The sequence below is a fragment of the Malania oleifera genome, chromosome 7, assembly GCF_029873635.1.
Source record: "Malania oleifera isolate guangnan ecotype guangnan chromosome 7, ASM2987363v1, whole genome shotgun sequence".
In the NCBI taxonomy this organism is placed as follows: domain Eukaryota; kingdom Viridiplantae; phylum Streptophyta; class Magnoliopsida; order Santalales; family Ximeniaceae; genus Malania; species Malania oleifera.
This window is the reverse complement of record NC_080423.1, coordinates 81,965,679-81,982,202: the sequence shown is the minus strand read 5'-3', so window position 1 is coordinate 81,982,202 and position 16,524 is coordinate 81,965,679. Positions and strand designations below refer to the sequence as shown.

The following is a 16,524-nucleotide window of genomic DNA, read 5'->3' as shown; positions in this document are numbered from 1 at the left end:
GTTGGTTACAAGTGCATTACTTTTTCGAACAACTAAAGGAGCATCATCATCACGGGAAATAGGATTATATGATGAGGGAACTAGAGGCACAAAAGTAGAAGTTGGAGGAGGCTCTCCTCCCTTGAGTTGGTGTGTACACTTACAAAAATTGGGATGATCCAAGCGATGGGAAGGACTCAAATTGGATGAAGATGTAGGAGGATTGGGCATAGATAATAGGTTATGACCTAAAAGGCAAGGTAGAGGAAAGGACTCATCAAGGTCAATTGCACTCAAGGAATCAGGGTAGTATGGTGTAGATAAAAAAAGGGTGACATTGGTAGAGACAAAGTGCTATGACAGAACAATTGGAAAAATTTCAATTTTTAAACAAAATACAAGATGAACAACTTGATATTATGATGTATGGAGGTATTTAAACCATTCTAAGGGTGGCTATGTGGTTATATTTGCAATATATGAAGTGTTTCTTAGAATTTTTGGAAAGGACAGTGGTGTCCAGGATTTTTCTGGCGGCTACAGTATTTTTCGGCAGCTCCTAGACTTTGCTTTTAGTCTTTGGTGGTGTGGATTATACTTCTATAGCAGTAGGTTTGAGGTTTAGGGTTTGGTTTTGGTTGGAGGTTTAGAATTTGGTTTTAGTATGAACGTAGGGTTTAGGTCGGATCTTGCTTTGATATTATATTGAATAATTGGGTAAGATGGAAGACTTGACCTCAATGATAGGTCTCTCCCTCTATTTATAATATACTCAAGTACATGCCAATGACCATAATACCCTTACTAACACACACTTACATAACTATAGCATATACTAATAATGCTAAAAGCATGGTTTTAAATTGCAGTAGAGGGTAGCACAATGTAATAGTAACCGGTGTAACGGGAAGCAGGAGCAGTGGATGTTACATAACGGGAAGCGGGTGTAATGGCTGTGAATTTTTTTTCAAGCGTGTACAGCCTTGTGCATATTAGTGTATTTGCATGTTTTAAGCTTTTAACCCTTCTTAGAAAGAGTTTTAGTGTATTTTGGATCCTTTAGTTCAACTAACTAAGTTATTTGGTAAGGGCAAGAAATTTACGTTTGTTTTTAATTGCCATTAAAAAAAAATTATTTGTGTGTATTTATACTTTCTCATTGTTCTTATGCATGATAAATTCTTATGTGTGATAAATTAATTAATAAAAAAAAATTATACACTGCATTAATCTATTAGACACATAAGACATACAATTATATAAATAATACAAATATACAATAACTGAAAGGAAAAGAAGGTTGAAGTTGGAAAATATCAAATTGCTAATTTTGTCAAAATAAATTTTTTTCCTAACAAGTTAGTATTTTCAAATCATTAATTAATGCATCTCTTGTGAGTATTTAAAAAAATTATAAATTTTGTATAATTATCATCCTCATTGTAATCTATTTTCCCACTTGCCATGTAGTATATTGAGAATGATTATGAAAGGAGGGAAAAACAAAAGTAAGAAGGAAAAGTAAAAATAAAACAAAAAAGTTTTGGCATAACAGTCTTGTAGCGGTTACGTAATGGCCAGAGCTGCCTTTACGTAATGGTTGCCGTCCATAACGGCAGCTATGTAATGGTATGGGGAACCCAAAAAAAAATTATGTAACGACGTTACATAACGGTTGTGGCCGTTATTTAAAACCATGGCTAAAAGGTCAAGATAACCATTAACAATTGCTAGAGAGCGTGACAGGTTTTTAACTGCACAATGATGTCACAGTTCTTTTGGTAATTTGAGGGTTGAATTTTGCCCCTTGGAATATCAAACCCTTGTCCTGCTTTGGTTGCTTTAATATTGGGGAAAAAAATCATGAGGTGCTGATGCAGGACAAGAAGCAGGTATTTGGATGGATCGTCATGACCCAATTTGGAGGCCTATCTTGAAGAATAGGGTCAATGGGTTATTAGGGCCAATTTGAAGGCCTTCTGTACCAGTACTTTTAGGGCTTTTGGCAAAGGAAAGGATAGGCGAAAGCTCCAAGGCGATGCATTGTTATGGGTATTATTTGGTGTGTTTGGTTGGAAAGGAATGCTAGAATATTCAAAGGTGTGGCTACTGCTAACAATTTGCTTAGGACTAGAGTAGTTTATCTTGCATTGTTTTGGGAATTTACACATCTTGGAATCTACTTTTGTTCTCCTTCTTCAAGCGAAGATATCTTCCTGGGTCGTTTTCTATAATCTTGAGGCTAACTCTATTTCCTGTTATTTTATTTTATTTTATTTTATTTTTTAATTTTTTAATTTTTTAATTTTTTTTAAGGTTAGCCCTCTTCAAACTCCATCAATCCTATTTCTGACCTCACAAAGTACCCTGTCAGCCGTAGAGTCCGCACGAGCTCCTCTTTCTCCACCATTAGCTTCCTTGCAAATTTAGTGATATGGTAAGTTGAGGAATCCAGTTGGCTTACAGAGACCACCTTTCTTTCAATTATCAATGTTGCATGGCCTCCCATCCCTTCTTCGAGAATGAGAGGTGTGGCTAGACAATCATCTTGGGTTGCTTCAATGAATTCATTGGTGGGGGGAAAAGACTAATTGATTCAAAATAGGTTGTCACTGGTCATTGAACAAACTTTGGCATCCAAAAATGGGGTAGCAAAGGGATACACGACTTTCTGAAGCTGAGCGTTTTATGAATAGCGAAAGGTGCTTGACGAGAAGGCTTTTCCGGTGTTAGGAGAGAAGAAGGGGTTCAGTTTCTTTGATTACTAGGCTTCGATTTCTTGGTTGGGGTATTGTGGGGAAGGGGTTGTAGGCAATGGGGTTTCAGAAGGAGGGGAGGGCGAGGCTGGCCATGCTCACAATCTCAGAGGAGGGAGATGCCGGATGGAGAGCATGATAACCAGCACCGACAAGTGCAGATGTTCATGTAAGTAAGAATTACAATAGAACAAAAGTTAAGGAAGAAGAAAACTGAAGGGATTCCCATATCTGAGATTGAGAAATATATTAAAAAAGCAAAGAATCGTCTGATCGAAGAGATGTCGACTGGGTCTAAAGGAGATGTTATATTGCTCATGACCATCTCTCTAGAGAAGGAAGTTAGAGAAAAATTTACTGAAGCCCTAGATCAATAGGAAAAGATGGAACTATGGTTGTTGGATCCAAGAGGATTGTGGAAGGAGCAAGATGAACAAGTGACAATGAGAGTTTGCTAAGTTAAAGTGTTCTATAAACTGTGATGGGAATGAATTGAAACCAGGCTCTTGGATATAGTTTTGTGATGCTTTTCTCCTTTTCTTCTTTGGTTTTATTATTGGTGGACTTCTTGCCTTCTCAAATTGTATATCTTTTCTTCCTTAATGAACTTCTTTTGTTATGTATAAAAGTACTATTGTAAAAAATGGAAACACTAAGGTATTCCTTGCCCTATTGGAACAGAAGTATAAGTTTCCATGGTGCTTAAATTGTTATGTATATTTGATAGTGACCTCACTGCGTAAAATAATATCTGGATTTAGAATAAGAAGTAGCAATCAGTTCCAAAGTCTTCTAAGTTGTAAGAGGATCCATGTCTTTGCTCCCTGCACTAGCCTTAACTCAAACCATACCAAACCAAACCTTCATTTTGGTTGGCATCAGTCTAGCGTGCAGGGGTTTAATCTTCCACCTGAGAACATTGTGATTTACTATACTAATTGGATTTCAGATTGTTTCTTTCTTTTTTTGGTGGGTTTGCATTAGTATAATATTTTCACTTTGCAGAATGGGTTTAACAAGTAGTGGCGAGCTTCTTGAAGATGAGCTTGGAAAGCAAGCACTGCAGAAAGGGTTCCTGCTGGAGTTTAGGAAAGATTCTGAAAGGGTATTGTTAGCAGTTGCTCAGAAACCTGATGGCAAGAAGAACTGGATGGTGTCAGATCAGGTTCTATTAGAAACAACTCATGCGGCTGTTGAATAGGTTGCTAGGGTTTGGAACTTAGTAATCTTTTATCCATTGCTGAAGAATGATCAGTTTTTTTTGCCTGTTTGATTGTTCTCCTGGTTTTTATGATGCAGAATGGCATCACATCCTCCATTAAGCCACAACAAATTACGTTTATTGTTCCAGGTCTTGAAAATTTTGACCATAAAGAAATTCCAGAATTTATTAAGAAAGCTCAGGATAACTTGGTTGGTTCTTCATGCTGAAGCAAATGTGTCATTTTTCTTTCTGTTGGTTTGTACTGTATTATATATATATATATATATATATATTTCATGTTTTGGCAGGACCCTACACTGCTTGAATTTGCTTGGATTGAGCTCCTTGAAAACAAAAAGTCAGTGACAGCTGAGGGATTAGCAGAGGTACTATATTCTTCTTACATGTCATGGTCTAGTCTAATTGCTATTGTAATTAAATTAGCTCATTCTACAGATGATATTTGGCAGCAAGGAGCCTCTGGAGAGTTATTGTGCCCATATTTTGCTTTCAAAAGATGAAGTTTATTTCACTGTGCTAGAGAATAAAGGTTCTCGATCTGTTTATGGTCCTCGGCGTACTGAGCAGGTATATTTTAGAACTTTTTTGGGGTCTTCTGGGTGTTAAATATTGATTAATAAGAGGGGCATTTTTAGTGGAATTGTTATTTAGCTTCAGTTGTGTTATATGTGAAATAATTGTGTATTCTGTACAGATGATATTTGTTTATATATATATATATATATATTTAAAGATCTCAAATGGATTTGAGGGCGTGTTAATGTTGATGGTGTAATTTATTTTGTCTTAGGCATTGATGGTGCTATTTTAGCTTGGAATTTAGGTGATTAGATCCCTTAGGTTCCCTTATTACTTTTTAGTAAATTGGTCCAGAGATGCAGGAAGCTTCCATGAAGAAAGATCCTGCTGGGTGTTTTTTCTATGGCTCCCAGAACATGGGATTAGTTAAACAAGTTGCTGCTGAGGCAGACTGGATTAGGATTTTATGCATGATGTTGTTGCTCTCAGGTATGCCGCATTGAGTTCAATGCCTGCAACCAGAACTTCTTCAAAAAGTTGTCTGAAGAATCCCATGCTTAAAACTTTTTTTTTTTTTCAAAAAGGAACGTCACTTTGGGTTAGTAGGAGTAATGTTTGGTTATGAGGATGGCAAAGCTAAGTTAGTAGCCTAGTGTAGCCAAACTATCTTTATCTTTTGCGAGTAATCTAGCTTCATTGATCCCTATTTTTTCGTCTCCTTATTCATCTTCTTCTTTTCGAAGTTGCTGATGCTTTCCAAATTTCAATAGACCTCATTAATTGATATTTCAATTTTGTAATGCTAATCTGCCATTACATGATCATACAAAGTTGATTGGTTAAGTTAGTTATGTATATTTTCTGAAGATTGCTTGCTTCTTTCTTAATGGTCTTAAAGAGGAAATCCGGATGTTTGAAAAACTAGGTAGAAGAACTTCTACGTAGGAAGCTTGCCAAGGAGGTTGCTGACAAGGAATTTGAGGAGTTTATACAGTTGCTAAAATCTGCTAAGGCAAGGCCTTTGGATGCAAAACCCCCAAAGTCTATGTGGAAGGATGACGAGAAAATTAGAGACAGAATTGAGTCTCTTCAGGCATATGCTGTTGATGCATGCAAAACTGATGACGAAAGGAAAACGGCTGGGATGGTAACAATTCTCTTGAACTTGAGTGTTTATTGTTGTCCAGCATTTATCAAGAAAAATTAGTCGCTAATTGGTTTAAAAGGCTTTTAGCCTAATATCTTTGGCAGATGTTACCATGGGTGAAGTTACATTTGCTGACTATTTTTTTGTTAAAAACATTATTAATATTGCTAAAATATTAAAAAAATTCATTTTAACTTTAATTGGAGTTTGACCCTCTTTATCTTTTATTTTGTATCATATTGTTCCCTTCTTTAAAATTCTTAATTTCGTCTTTGTGATGTATATGAACTTCACTAATAATTTTTCACTTTATGTCATATCTATTTTCCTTCCTGTCAGATCCTTAAAGGAATGGGACTGGCAAGAACTGCATCCTCGGCAGTAAATCTTCTCATAGACATTGGGTATTTTCCTGTACATGTCAATCTTGATATGTTAAAGTTCAACATCCATGCTGATTATTCAGATGAGATAATATCAGCTGCAGAAGGTCTTATGCGCGAGTCATCTGACCCAGATAAGGTGAGCATGTTTGCTGTTCTAAAAATCTATAAAAATTCTCAGAAGCTTAGGCGAGGTATCAAAGGGCAGCTCGGTGCACAAAGCTCCCGCACATGCAGGGTCTGGGGAAGGGGCAGACTACAATGTGTCTATGAAGGCATTCAATAATTTTTTGAAGGAAATTGCAATCTAACTGGGGTTTAAGCTCTTTGAGTTCAAATTCCTATCTTGATATGCTTTCGTAAGTTGCATCTGGGATGGCACAGAGAGAGGTTTCATGTGTTATCTCCATATGCTGAGCTCTAAACAGAGCCTCTGCAACATGGCAAAAATAGCACTTTTAATGCTTAGTTTTGGTTTCTAGATTAGTGTTTGATTTGTGTAGTTTTCAACTAAATGTGATCCAGAAAACTTACAGAAAAGGCAAAAAGGAAAAAATGATATTGTTGACCCTGCAGTATGTTATAACAGTGTTTAGTTAATAATTAGGTTAATGCTGCTTTAGGATTTGGCTGGAGATTGGGGGCTCCAGGGATCAAATGTCACCAACCAAAAAAAAGAGAACAAAACTAACGTGAGCTAATAATTGTAGTTTATGGTGTAAATTTATTGAACTGTACCTCAAATCCATCTATTGCATTCATATAATATCAAAATAGTAATAGCATATTATTTATTTATTTGTTTAGCTAATAATTTTAGTTTATGATGTAAATTTATTGAACTGTACTTCAAATCCATCTATTGCATTCATATAATATCAAAATAGTAATAACAAATTTATTTATTATTTATTTATTTTTATTATGATAAATATTCAAGCTCCTTTATTCCAGTCAAAGGGGAATAGAACTTGGACGGAGGCAGTGCTAACTGATGACAACCATGATTTCTAAGAATTTAATTATGTGGCTCTACATAGGTCTAAATTATGAACAAGGATTCATCTGGCTCTCTGGAAGTAGTTGGGCTGGGGCACGAGGCTATTTGAGTTAATGTTTCCGAATTTTCAACCATTCCCCCGAAACATAACATTGTCAAGCACAAAACTTATTCAACTGAGTCATACTGGATATTATCAGTCAATGAGCCTCAAATTCAGTGGACTTATTCTGTCATTATAAACATGATGAGGCCCCAAATTATGTGGATTTATTCTGTCACCATAAACATCAATATATTTATCATTTATGTCCACTTGATGTATTTGATGGATACAACTTTTGTTCAGAAGTATTGGGCTGTACTTAACTGATGCTTGCCTTCCATCAATAATCAAAGCCATGTGATTGATAAATAGGTTCTACAAAGTCAAGGCTTCATGATTATATCCCATCACGTGTGCATGGATGTATTTTTGATTTTCTGGGTATGGGAGCAGGTTTGAGGCTGGGGGTATGATGTATCAGTATGCCTGTGAATGTAATATGTGTGACATGATGTAGTTTTATCAGGACAATCATTACTAAAGAATGAGAACCTTCAATTTTAAATCTGGTGCATAAACATGAGGTGAAATTTTGTGCAGCTGAAGAGTAAAACTTTTGAGATCAAACTGGATGCCCTAGAGGATGGGGTTTTGATTGCTGAAAGAGGAAGGCGGAAGATTGAACTGCATTAAGATCTCTCCAGGAGAGAAGCAAGGTGGATGGCTTCAATCTGTTAGGTCAGATCTGGTGAAGAATCACGGAAATGGGAGATGCACAGAGAGCTTCATTGACCTTCAGAATGCTGCATGTGGTGTGTTTGTGGATCAGCAGCAGATATTGAGGGCTGGAAATTTTTGACTTTGGTCTGCCGAGTGGTTGATGAAGGGAAAGAATATGAGAGAGCAGGTGGTACAAATTTGAAATCCTTCAGGACTGCGGCTGCAGGAGTGAAGTGGCTGCTGGGTAAGGCATCTACATCCAATTGTTGTCGTATGGTAGCTCAGTTTTGGTGGAAATGGAGCTACCAACATGATTATATTGACAAGTTAAACAAGGTGCTGATGGTAGCTATGCAGGGAAGGGGGTTTAGCCTGGGGGAGGAGAGATGCAGCAATGAGTGGATGAGAGTTGGTGTTCTAAGGCAGGTGCAAAGCTTCTCAAGATGAACTAAGCATTGTTTCCATTGTGTTCAGACGAGGAAGGTGACCGAGGTGGTGTTAAATAGAAGATGGTAATCTGAATGGACTGAAATGGTTCTTGATTTGTGGCATCCAGTAGGCTTTTACAGGAAGGCATTCAAGTTGAAGGAGATTTGGGTATGGCTGCTAGATTTGCTTGTACATCTTTGGGAGGAAGTGGTTTTGAGTAAGGTGGGGGACCTCTGTGGATGTTTCTCTGAAATGGATGAAGCTACCCAGCGTGTACTGATTTATGATGGGTTCATGATGTTACTTGTTAGATACAGGGATGGGCTTTTACCAGCAGAGGTTGAAGTAACATAAGGTGGAGAGGCTGGAAGTATTTGATTCCTTGCTGACCAGAAACAGTGCCAGTATTGATTTGGTTTGTCGCAGGGAGGGTAAAAGGGACTCAAGGGAGTGTGTGAACTCAAACATTGAGATGGGTGGCACACAATGGAGAGAGGAACTTGGGGTTGAGGTAGATGGGGGAGGTAGAAGGTCAGGATAGAACTGGGATGTTGCTCGGAACCCAGTTAGAATGGCGGTGAAGGTCTGCTTACAGATAATTTTAGACAATCATATTCTTTTTGAGGATTCAATAATTAGGGTTTTGTTTTAAATTCGTAAATCTATATATTTTAGAAATTTTTGTTAATCAGAGTTATTTTGAATATTTTAGGTACTTTGGGATTGTTTTGTAATTATTTGTTTTAGGAACAATGTTGGGTGCATAAGAACTTTGCGTAATGTATGAAGAAAGTTATCAGATTTGAATTCAGAGCTATCTCTCTTCCCTTTCTCTCTATGTGCAGCCTCTCCTCTTTTCTTCTTCTTCTTCTTCATTCCTTCTCCCCTTCTCTTCTCTTCTCTCTCTCTCTCTCTCTCTCTCTCTCTCTCTCTCTCATTTCCTGTAACTTCCTTTACAGGGTTCTCTGGGACTTATGGGAAGGAAAAGATTAGCCCATTTTGGACTTTTATTGTGGTAGAATTTAGACTTGGTGGGGGCATGGATGGGTTCTCTAGTGTCTAGAAAGGGATTTCAGCTTAGTGCTTTATCCCTAGAGAGAGTAGTGGGGAGTTGTTTGGAAGCTTGCAAGGCATTTGCAGGGTTCATTCATGCACATATTTTTATTGGTTTACTCTAGAGGAGGAGAATTTATGAGGGACCTATTTTAGAGAAAGATCTTCCTTTTGTGTCTGGGCAGGTTCCTCATTTCTTCTTCTTGGGATGAGGATTTCCCAAATTCCCTCAAAAAAAGTTGCTTCCTCATCTTGTCTGATGACCACCCAATTTGATTAGATTTTGAAGGTATTTGGCAATGTAAAGCTCTTTTTAAAGTTTGAAAACATGTGTCTGAAGGTCGAAGGATTTGAAAACATGTGGCTGAAGGTTGAGGGGCAACAGTCTGTTTGTTTAGCTGGAAGTGTTGAAGGAGAAGCTAAGGACGTGGAACTAGGAAGATCTAGGAGCCTAGGAGGCATTTTTTCAAGAAGCTGGAGCTTGTGACGGAAATTAGTAGATCAGACAAAGAAGGAGGGAGGTTGGCTTTTGAAGGGGATGGGGAGGAGGGTGCAGCAAAACGGGAGGCTGGCTTGCATTGTGGAGACAAGATGTCTTGCAGGCAAAAGTATGGAGTTCTGTAGCTGGGATAGAGGAGTGCCTTAGCCTCTTGAAGTTACTTCAGGGGTGGGGTTGGGGGATAGGGGGGAGGATTATATGGCGTCATCTACATTCTGCTTCATAGCTGCCCAACCACATCTCCGGTCTCCCATCTGAAGCAAAATCCCCTTTAATCCAGAGTTCAAGCCACCAGAAAAAAAGTTTTGTTGCTGTGACAAGGCAGCTTGCTGCCAGTCTGTCTGAAACCCAAATAAAGTTCCAGCAACTAAGAAAAAGAGGGGGAAAAAAGTAAGAGTGCTGCTGCTGCTGATGCTTCAAAGTTCTTGCCAGAAAAGAAGGTTCACCACTAGAATAAGTTCTCCATCGCAAGAATTTCAAGAATTCCTTCTTGTGAGAATGAAGACTCATGGAGAGCCACCATCAAATCTCTCATATCCAACTCCTCTGCTGTCGCTTCAAGCCATCTGATTATCCCAATCCCTTTCTCTTGTTGTTGTTCTAGTACCGTAACCGTCAACCTGTAGCAACACCCAGTCCTGTAGGCCCATTGTCACATCCCTAGGCTTTCAATTTCAGGTCTGTTTGTGAGAAAATAGTTCTCTGCTTGAGAGACCTCAATCTGCGTAACAGTAACCCAAGAAACGATGTTTTAACTATAGAGAAGAGAAATTGACTGAGACTACTGGAATCCTCTGTTCCTTGAATGGGGAGTGTTGTAAGGATTCTTCTGGTTTTCTTCCACATACTCTTCTTTCTCATATGTTGAAAATATGATCTCTTCTTCTTGAACCACTTTATTTGGGAGGCCAAGGTTCCTCTTAAGATAAGTGATTTTATGTGGACTGTGGCTCTTACAGGTGAGGAGGCCTTACAAGGCTATCAGTTGGGTATTTGTATTATGTGTTTGGTGATGAGTAAGGCCTGTGAATTTGGAGCAACGTGGGAAAAGCTCGACATTTTATACGTTGCTAATTTGGAGAGATGTGTTTCCCCTGGTCCACTTGGTGCACAGGGGGGTGGACGGATATAAGCCAGCAGCCCTCCACACGTACTCTCTCTCTCTCTCTATATATATATATATGATGGCGGGCCTTGATCTATCTGGTGGCGGCCTTGACCCAATGGCAGCAGTGTTGCAGTCAAACCTGAACATCATAGGTTCAAGTCTTGGAAATAGTCTCTCCAAATGTGGATGTAAGGCTGTGCATATCATGCCCTCCCCCGACTCTAACTGGGTGTGGCATTTTATATTTGTGTGTGGATGCATGTGTATAATATGCATAAATGCAAGTATGTATATATGTACTACAGATAAAGCTCATATAGCCATTTGCTTATTTTGTGCTGCTTGTTCCATAGATTGACAGAAAGGATCTTACTCACTTGAAGGTGTATGCCATTGATGTTGATGAAGCTGATGAGGTAAGATGCTTGTTACTTTGTTGAAATGTTGGTGAATATGCTGGCTAAAATCATTTAATGACTTTGATTGGTCCATATTTTTGGAAAGGGTGTTGCTTAATTTGCTACAATAAAAAATTGTGCAGCTTGATGATGCCCTGAGTGCAGCACAATTGCAAGATGGCCGAATTAAAGTTTGGATACATGTTGCAGATCCAACTAGCTTAGTCCAGCCTGGGAGCATGATAGACAGGTGTTTTCTGAGATTCCATTGGACATACATGTACAGAAATTATGTTATGCCAGATTCTTTTGAAATAGTTAATTTGCTGTAGGGAGGCAATGAGAAGAGGAACTTCAATTTTCTTGCCCACTGCTACTTATCCTATGTTTCCCGAGAAACTTGCAATGGAGGGAATGAGCTTGAAGCAAGGAAAACTTTGCAATGCTGTTACAGTATCTGTTGTGCTGCATCCAGATGGCTGGTAAAGTGAAAGCACGTTAGTGTTTTTCTGTCGAGACTCAAGTTCAAGGCATGCAAATGCTGTTTGGTTTCATTCATTGAATTTTAGGGTTGTAGACAACATATTAGGATTTCTGGGCTGTCAAATTATATATATAAATATTCAGGTCTACTATGGTCCAATTGGGCATTTGAGTGTCTTTTTTACTAAAATAACACTTGTTTAGACACTTAAAGGGTTGCATTATTTTCTAATTGGTGTTTATAGTAATCTCCATACTCCATGACCGACTTGTGTTTGGATGCCTTGTAGTACACGATGAACTGGTTAAGTTCTTGTGAGAGTTCATTAGATTTTTTGACAGATATGGAACCATAAAAGGTTATCAAGAATTGGCTATGATCATGTAAAGAGCTTATCTAATTATTTTAAATTGCATTGTAGCATACTAGCTAATTTTCCTGGTGCCACAGTGTGCAGACTCCGGTTTATTACAGTATTTCCAATATATAAGGAATTGCTTTTCTCTTTAGTGATTAACTATGGTTTACACGAGTACTGCTGTTTTCCCCTCCGGATTGAAACATGCATGTCTATATTTGTGTATGTTGTTTGGGTGTGCATGTGCTGGTTTGGGGTGTTTGTGTGAAAATATAATCTTATGTCACTATTTGGGTTCTGTAGCATTGCAGAATACATGATAGATAACTCATTAATTAGACCAACCTATATGCTGACATATGAAAGTGCATCCGAGCTTCTTCATTTGAACTTGGAAGAGGAGGTTGAACTGAAAATTCTGTCCAAGGCTGCAGCGCTCAGATTGAAATGGCGTTGCCGACAGGTTAGGTTTAACTTGATCAAATCATATCAAAACTTGCATGTTCAGATGTTCTTTTGGGTCAAGTTCTAAAAGTTATTGTTCACTATCCTTTATCTTCTTTGAATCTTAATGAAGAACCTTAATCAGTGATTGGTACCTTACATTGATGTTCTTTCTCATGGTTTGAAGTATTGGAATTGGACATTGATAATACGTGCTATTTGGTCACAACTTAGTTTTGACTAAGATGTAGTTATATAAGTGTTAGAGGTTATTTTTGTCTTTTAGTATTATTATTATTATTAAAGTGTGTTAGTATGTTAATTAGTGAGAGTTAGTAAAGGTATTATTGTCATTGGAATGTATTTAATTTGTATTATAAATAGAGGGAGAGACCTATCTTCAAGTTAGGTCTTTCATTTTCATAAAATATTAACATGGTATCAGAGCGTGATCCAACCTAACCCTATTCTCCTCAGCTGTTGTTATAAAATACCATTCTTGCGGTTGTCCTTCCTAGATAAGCTGTGAGGCCTGTTTTTTTGCTAAAAAAATTCAACCTTTTTTGACAATGCACTTGTGGTATTTTGTTAATCTCTGTTTAGGGTTTGTGAAGGCTTCTTTGTGAGTTTTTTGGAGCAGTGGCAGCGTTTGTATGTTCAGTTGTGAGGCTGTGGCAGTGCTATATCTGTTGGTGAGTCGTTCACGTCGTTTGTGGTTGTGTTGGTGCTTCACATAGTTTGTGCATGTCCTGATTAGTTTTGACTGTTCTTCTGGCTTGACATTGGCGTGGTTGCTGATTTGTGAGTGTTGGGATGGAATCTATGAATCCTAAAAGTTTGTTTCCTACATCGCTGCCACAAATAATGACTCAAAAGTTGGATGGAAGGAATTATGTTGAATGGTCTGAAGGTGTTTGGGTTTCTTTAGCAGGATTAGGAAATCTGATCACTTGCTCCAATCTGATCCTTCTGATGAGAAGAGAAAATATATGTGGGTTCAAGAAGATGCATTGATTGTTTCCCTCTTATGGAATTCGATGGAACCACAGATTGCACCGATGTGTATGCATCTAGATACGTGCAAGGAGATTTGGGATTTTGTCAAACTTATATACTCTAGTAATATTACATGTATGTATGATTTATCTCAGGATTACTTTCAGTTACAACAAGTAGATAGGAGTGTTGCAGATTATTTTGTAAAGATAAAGCTTATTCATGAGGACCTTAACATTGTGCAACTTATAACTGCCGACGTTCGTGAGATGCAGAAGCAGAGGGAGCAGATGATAGTTCTTTGTGTTCTAGCAAGCTTGAGACCTGAGTTTGAGGTAGTCTGGTCCTAGATACTTAAGTAGTGCCGAGCTGCCATCATTTTCCGATGTTCATTCTCGTGTCCTTCGTGCTTCTTTTAGCACGCATTCTCATATTATTGCATTTGGCTCTCAGAGGACGACCTTTGCTGCATAGGTTGATTCTAGTTCTCTACCAAACAATTGCAAAAGTTAATTGAGTAGGTTTGAGTGGTCATAGTGGTAGAGATGGACGAGGTTGAGGTACTCCTCGCAAGTGCACTTATTGTGGATGGAGTAATCATACTATTGAGCAGTGTTGGGATCTTCAGGGTAGATATTCACATGTTGCCGATGCAGCTACTACTGACTCCACACCTTTGGGGGAAGCCAATGCAGCCACCACCGACTTCTCACCTTTTGGAATGGGAGTGGGGGGTAACGTACTGTATCCATATTAGAGTAAGAGTATTCCAAGTTCCAATAGTATCAACCGTCACAACAAGTTTCTCTTCCCATTACATCTCTTTCCCAAATAGGTAATCCCACAGTATGCCTATCATCCAGTACTTCTCGTCCTAGTCCTTGGGTCATAGACTCTGCTGCTAATGATTATATCATAGGTATACCTAGCTTCTTCTCGACTCTTCACTATCTTGCAAATTTACAATGTGTTACTCTTGCTGATGGATCCACCACTGCAGTTAAGGGATTTGGGGACTGTAAATCCCACTTCTTTTATTTCTCTTCCTTCTGTTTTATATTCCCAAATTTCCTTTCAATCTTATGTTCGTTAGAAAAATTACTGAATTCATGAATTGTTCAGTGACGTTATTCCCTGACTCTGTGGTTATTCAGGATTTGAAGACGAGGAAGACATTTGGTGGAGGGTGTGAAGCTGGTGGACCCTATCACTTTGAGCTGCTATCTCCTTTTACTGCCTGCACTGCTGCTGCCACACCTTTCCAAATTCATTGCTGCCATGGTCATCCTTCATTGGAAAAGTTAAAATGTCCCGTTCCTAGTTTGAGTTTTATGTCTAGTTTTGATTGTGAGTCTTATCAATTGGGAAAGCACCATCATGTTCCTTTCGTTTTTCGAGTCAATAAACGGGATGCATGCCGTTCTATTTCATTATGATGTTTGGGGTCCTAGTAGGGTTGTGTCCAAGTTGGGTTTCCGGTACTTTGTGGATGATTTTTCAAGAATGACTTGGTTATATTTAATAAAAGATCGTTCTAAGTTATTTCATGTATTTTGTGCCGTTTGTTATGAAATAAAGACTCACTTTGGTTTGCTAGTTTGAATACTTCGAAGTGATAATGCTAAAGAGTATTTCAGTGCACAATTCACTACTTCTATGACTTAGTTTGGTATTGGTCATCAATCATCTTGTGCCCATGCTCCTCAACAGATGAGGTTGCAGAGAGAAAAAATAGACATCTTGAAATCACTCGCACCTTATTTTATCAAATACATGTACCTAAAGTGTTTTGGAGTGACCTTTACTTATTGCTTGTTATCTAGATTAACAGAATGCCATCCTCTGTCCTTAGTGGTAAAATTTCCTACTCCATTCTCTTTCCTAATTCCCCTTTATTTTTTCTCCCTTGTATATTTAGGTGTATGTCCTTTGTTCATCAACTAAATCCTAGGGTGGATAAGTTGGATCCTTGTGTTATAAAGTGTGTCTTTCTCGGCTACTTATGTACTCAAAAGGGATATCGTTGTTATAGTCTTGTGCTGCATCACTTCTTTGTTTCTTGCTGATGTTACCTTTTTTGAGTCTACACCTTACTACACCCAGCACTGAGTGCTTATGAGTAGACATAGTTTAGATGTCATAGTGCCTATTACGTGTTTAGTACATGTTTCAATTATCCATATCATTGTCATGTCAAATATTTCACTTTCTCTACATTTCAACTAAAACAAACTTGCCCTACAACATGAGTCCACCAATACCAATTACTAGTATACAAAACCATGAGATAAATAGTAGATTGTCAACTGAAAAAACCAATCAAAATCATCTAGCTAGAATTTGCACATAATAATGCTTTTCTTCATAATGTGATGATCTAATCATCCATTTCTTTGTCATCTAATATTTTCCATTTTTGTAATAAATTTTTATTTTATATTTTTAAATCCAGCATATCTTTTTTTCTTCTTGTTAATGTTCGATTAAAATGAATGACCTAACTTGAAGATAGGTCTCTCCCACTATTTATTATACAAAGTTAAATACATTCTAATGACAAAATACCCTTACTAACTCTCACTAATTAATATACTAACAAAAATAATAATAATAATACTAAAAGACATAAGTAACCTCTAACACTCCCCCTCAAGTTGGAGCATAAATGTCATATGTTCCTAGCTTATTACGAATGAATTTAACACGAGCACCCTCCAATGCTTTGGTAAAAAAATCAGCAAGCTGCATATCTGATTTCACATAAGCAGTAGTAACGAGCTTCTGCACAAGTTTCTCATGAACAAAGTGGCAATCAACTTCAATATGCTTCGTTCGCTCATGAAAGACTGGGTTGGAGGCAATATGAAGAGCAGCTTGATTGTCACACATCAACTTCACAGACTGAGAATGAGAAATACTCAATTCTTCCAACATGTTCTTCAATCACACAAGTTCCCAAGCAGTGTGAGCCATATCTCCA

General features: G+C 37.9%; 1 protein-coding gene across 3 annotated transcripts in view; it reads left to right on the top strand.

The window, feature by feature from the left end:
• The window catches only part of LOC131160440 (ribonuclease II, chloroplastic/mitochondrial), a 37,039-nt gene that overhangs the window by 11,045 nt on the left and 9,470 nt on the right, over positions 1-16,524 (top strand). Inside the window, exons 2-12 of one of the 3 annotated variants that reach the window (XM_058116122.1) lie at positions 3,741-3,900; positions 4,035-4,148; positions 4,248-4,325; positions 4,396-4,527; positions 5,405-5,626; positions 5,966-6,148; positions 11,218-11,280; positions 11,406-11,512; positions 11,595-11,744; positions 12,408-12,567; positions 14,699-15,140. In XM_058116122.1, coding sequence (XP_057972105.1) covers positions 3,741-3,900; positions 4,035-4,148; positions 4,248-4,325; positions 4,396-4,527; positions 5,405-5,626; positions 5,966-6,148; positions 11,218-11,280; positions 11,406-11,512; positions 11,595-11,744; positions 12,408-12,567; positions 14,699-14,980 — 1,651 coding nt within the window. In that variant the 3' untranslated portion in view covers positions 14,981-15,140. Of the gene's footprint in view, positions 1-3,740; positions 3,901-4,034; positions 4,149-4,247; positions 4,326-4,395; positions 4,528-5,404; positions 5,627-5,965; positions 6,149-11,217; positions 11,281-11,405; positions 11,513-11,594; positions 11,745-12,407; positions 12,568-14,698; positions 15,141-16,524 lie in introns of those variants that run through there. The other 2 variants (XM_058116120.1, XM_058116121.1) reach the window with 2 other exon arrangements.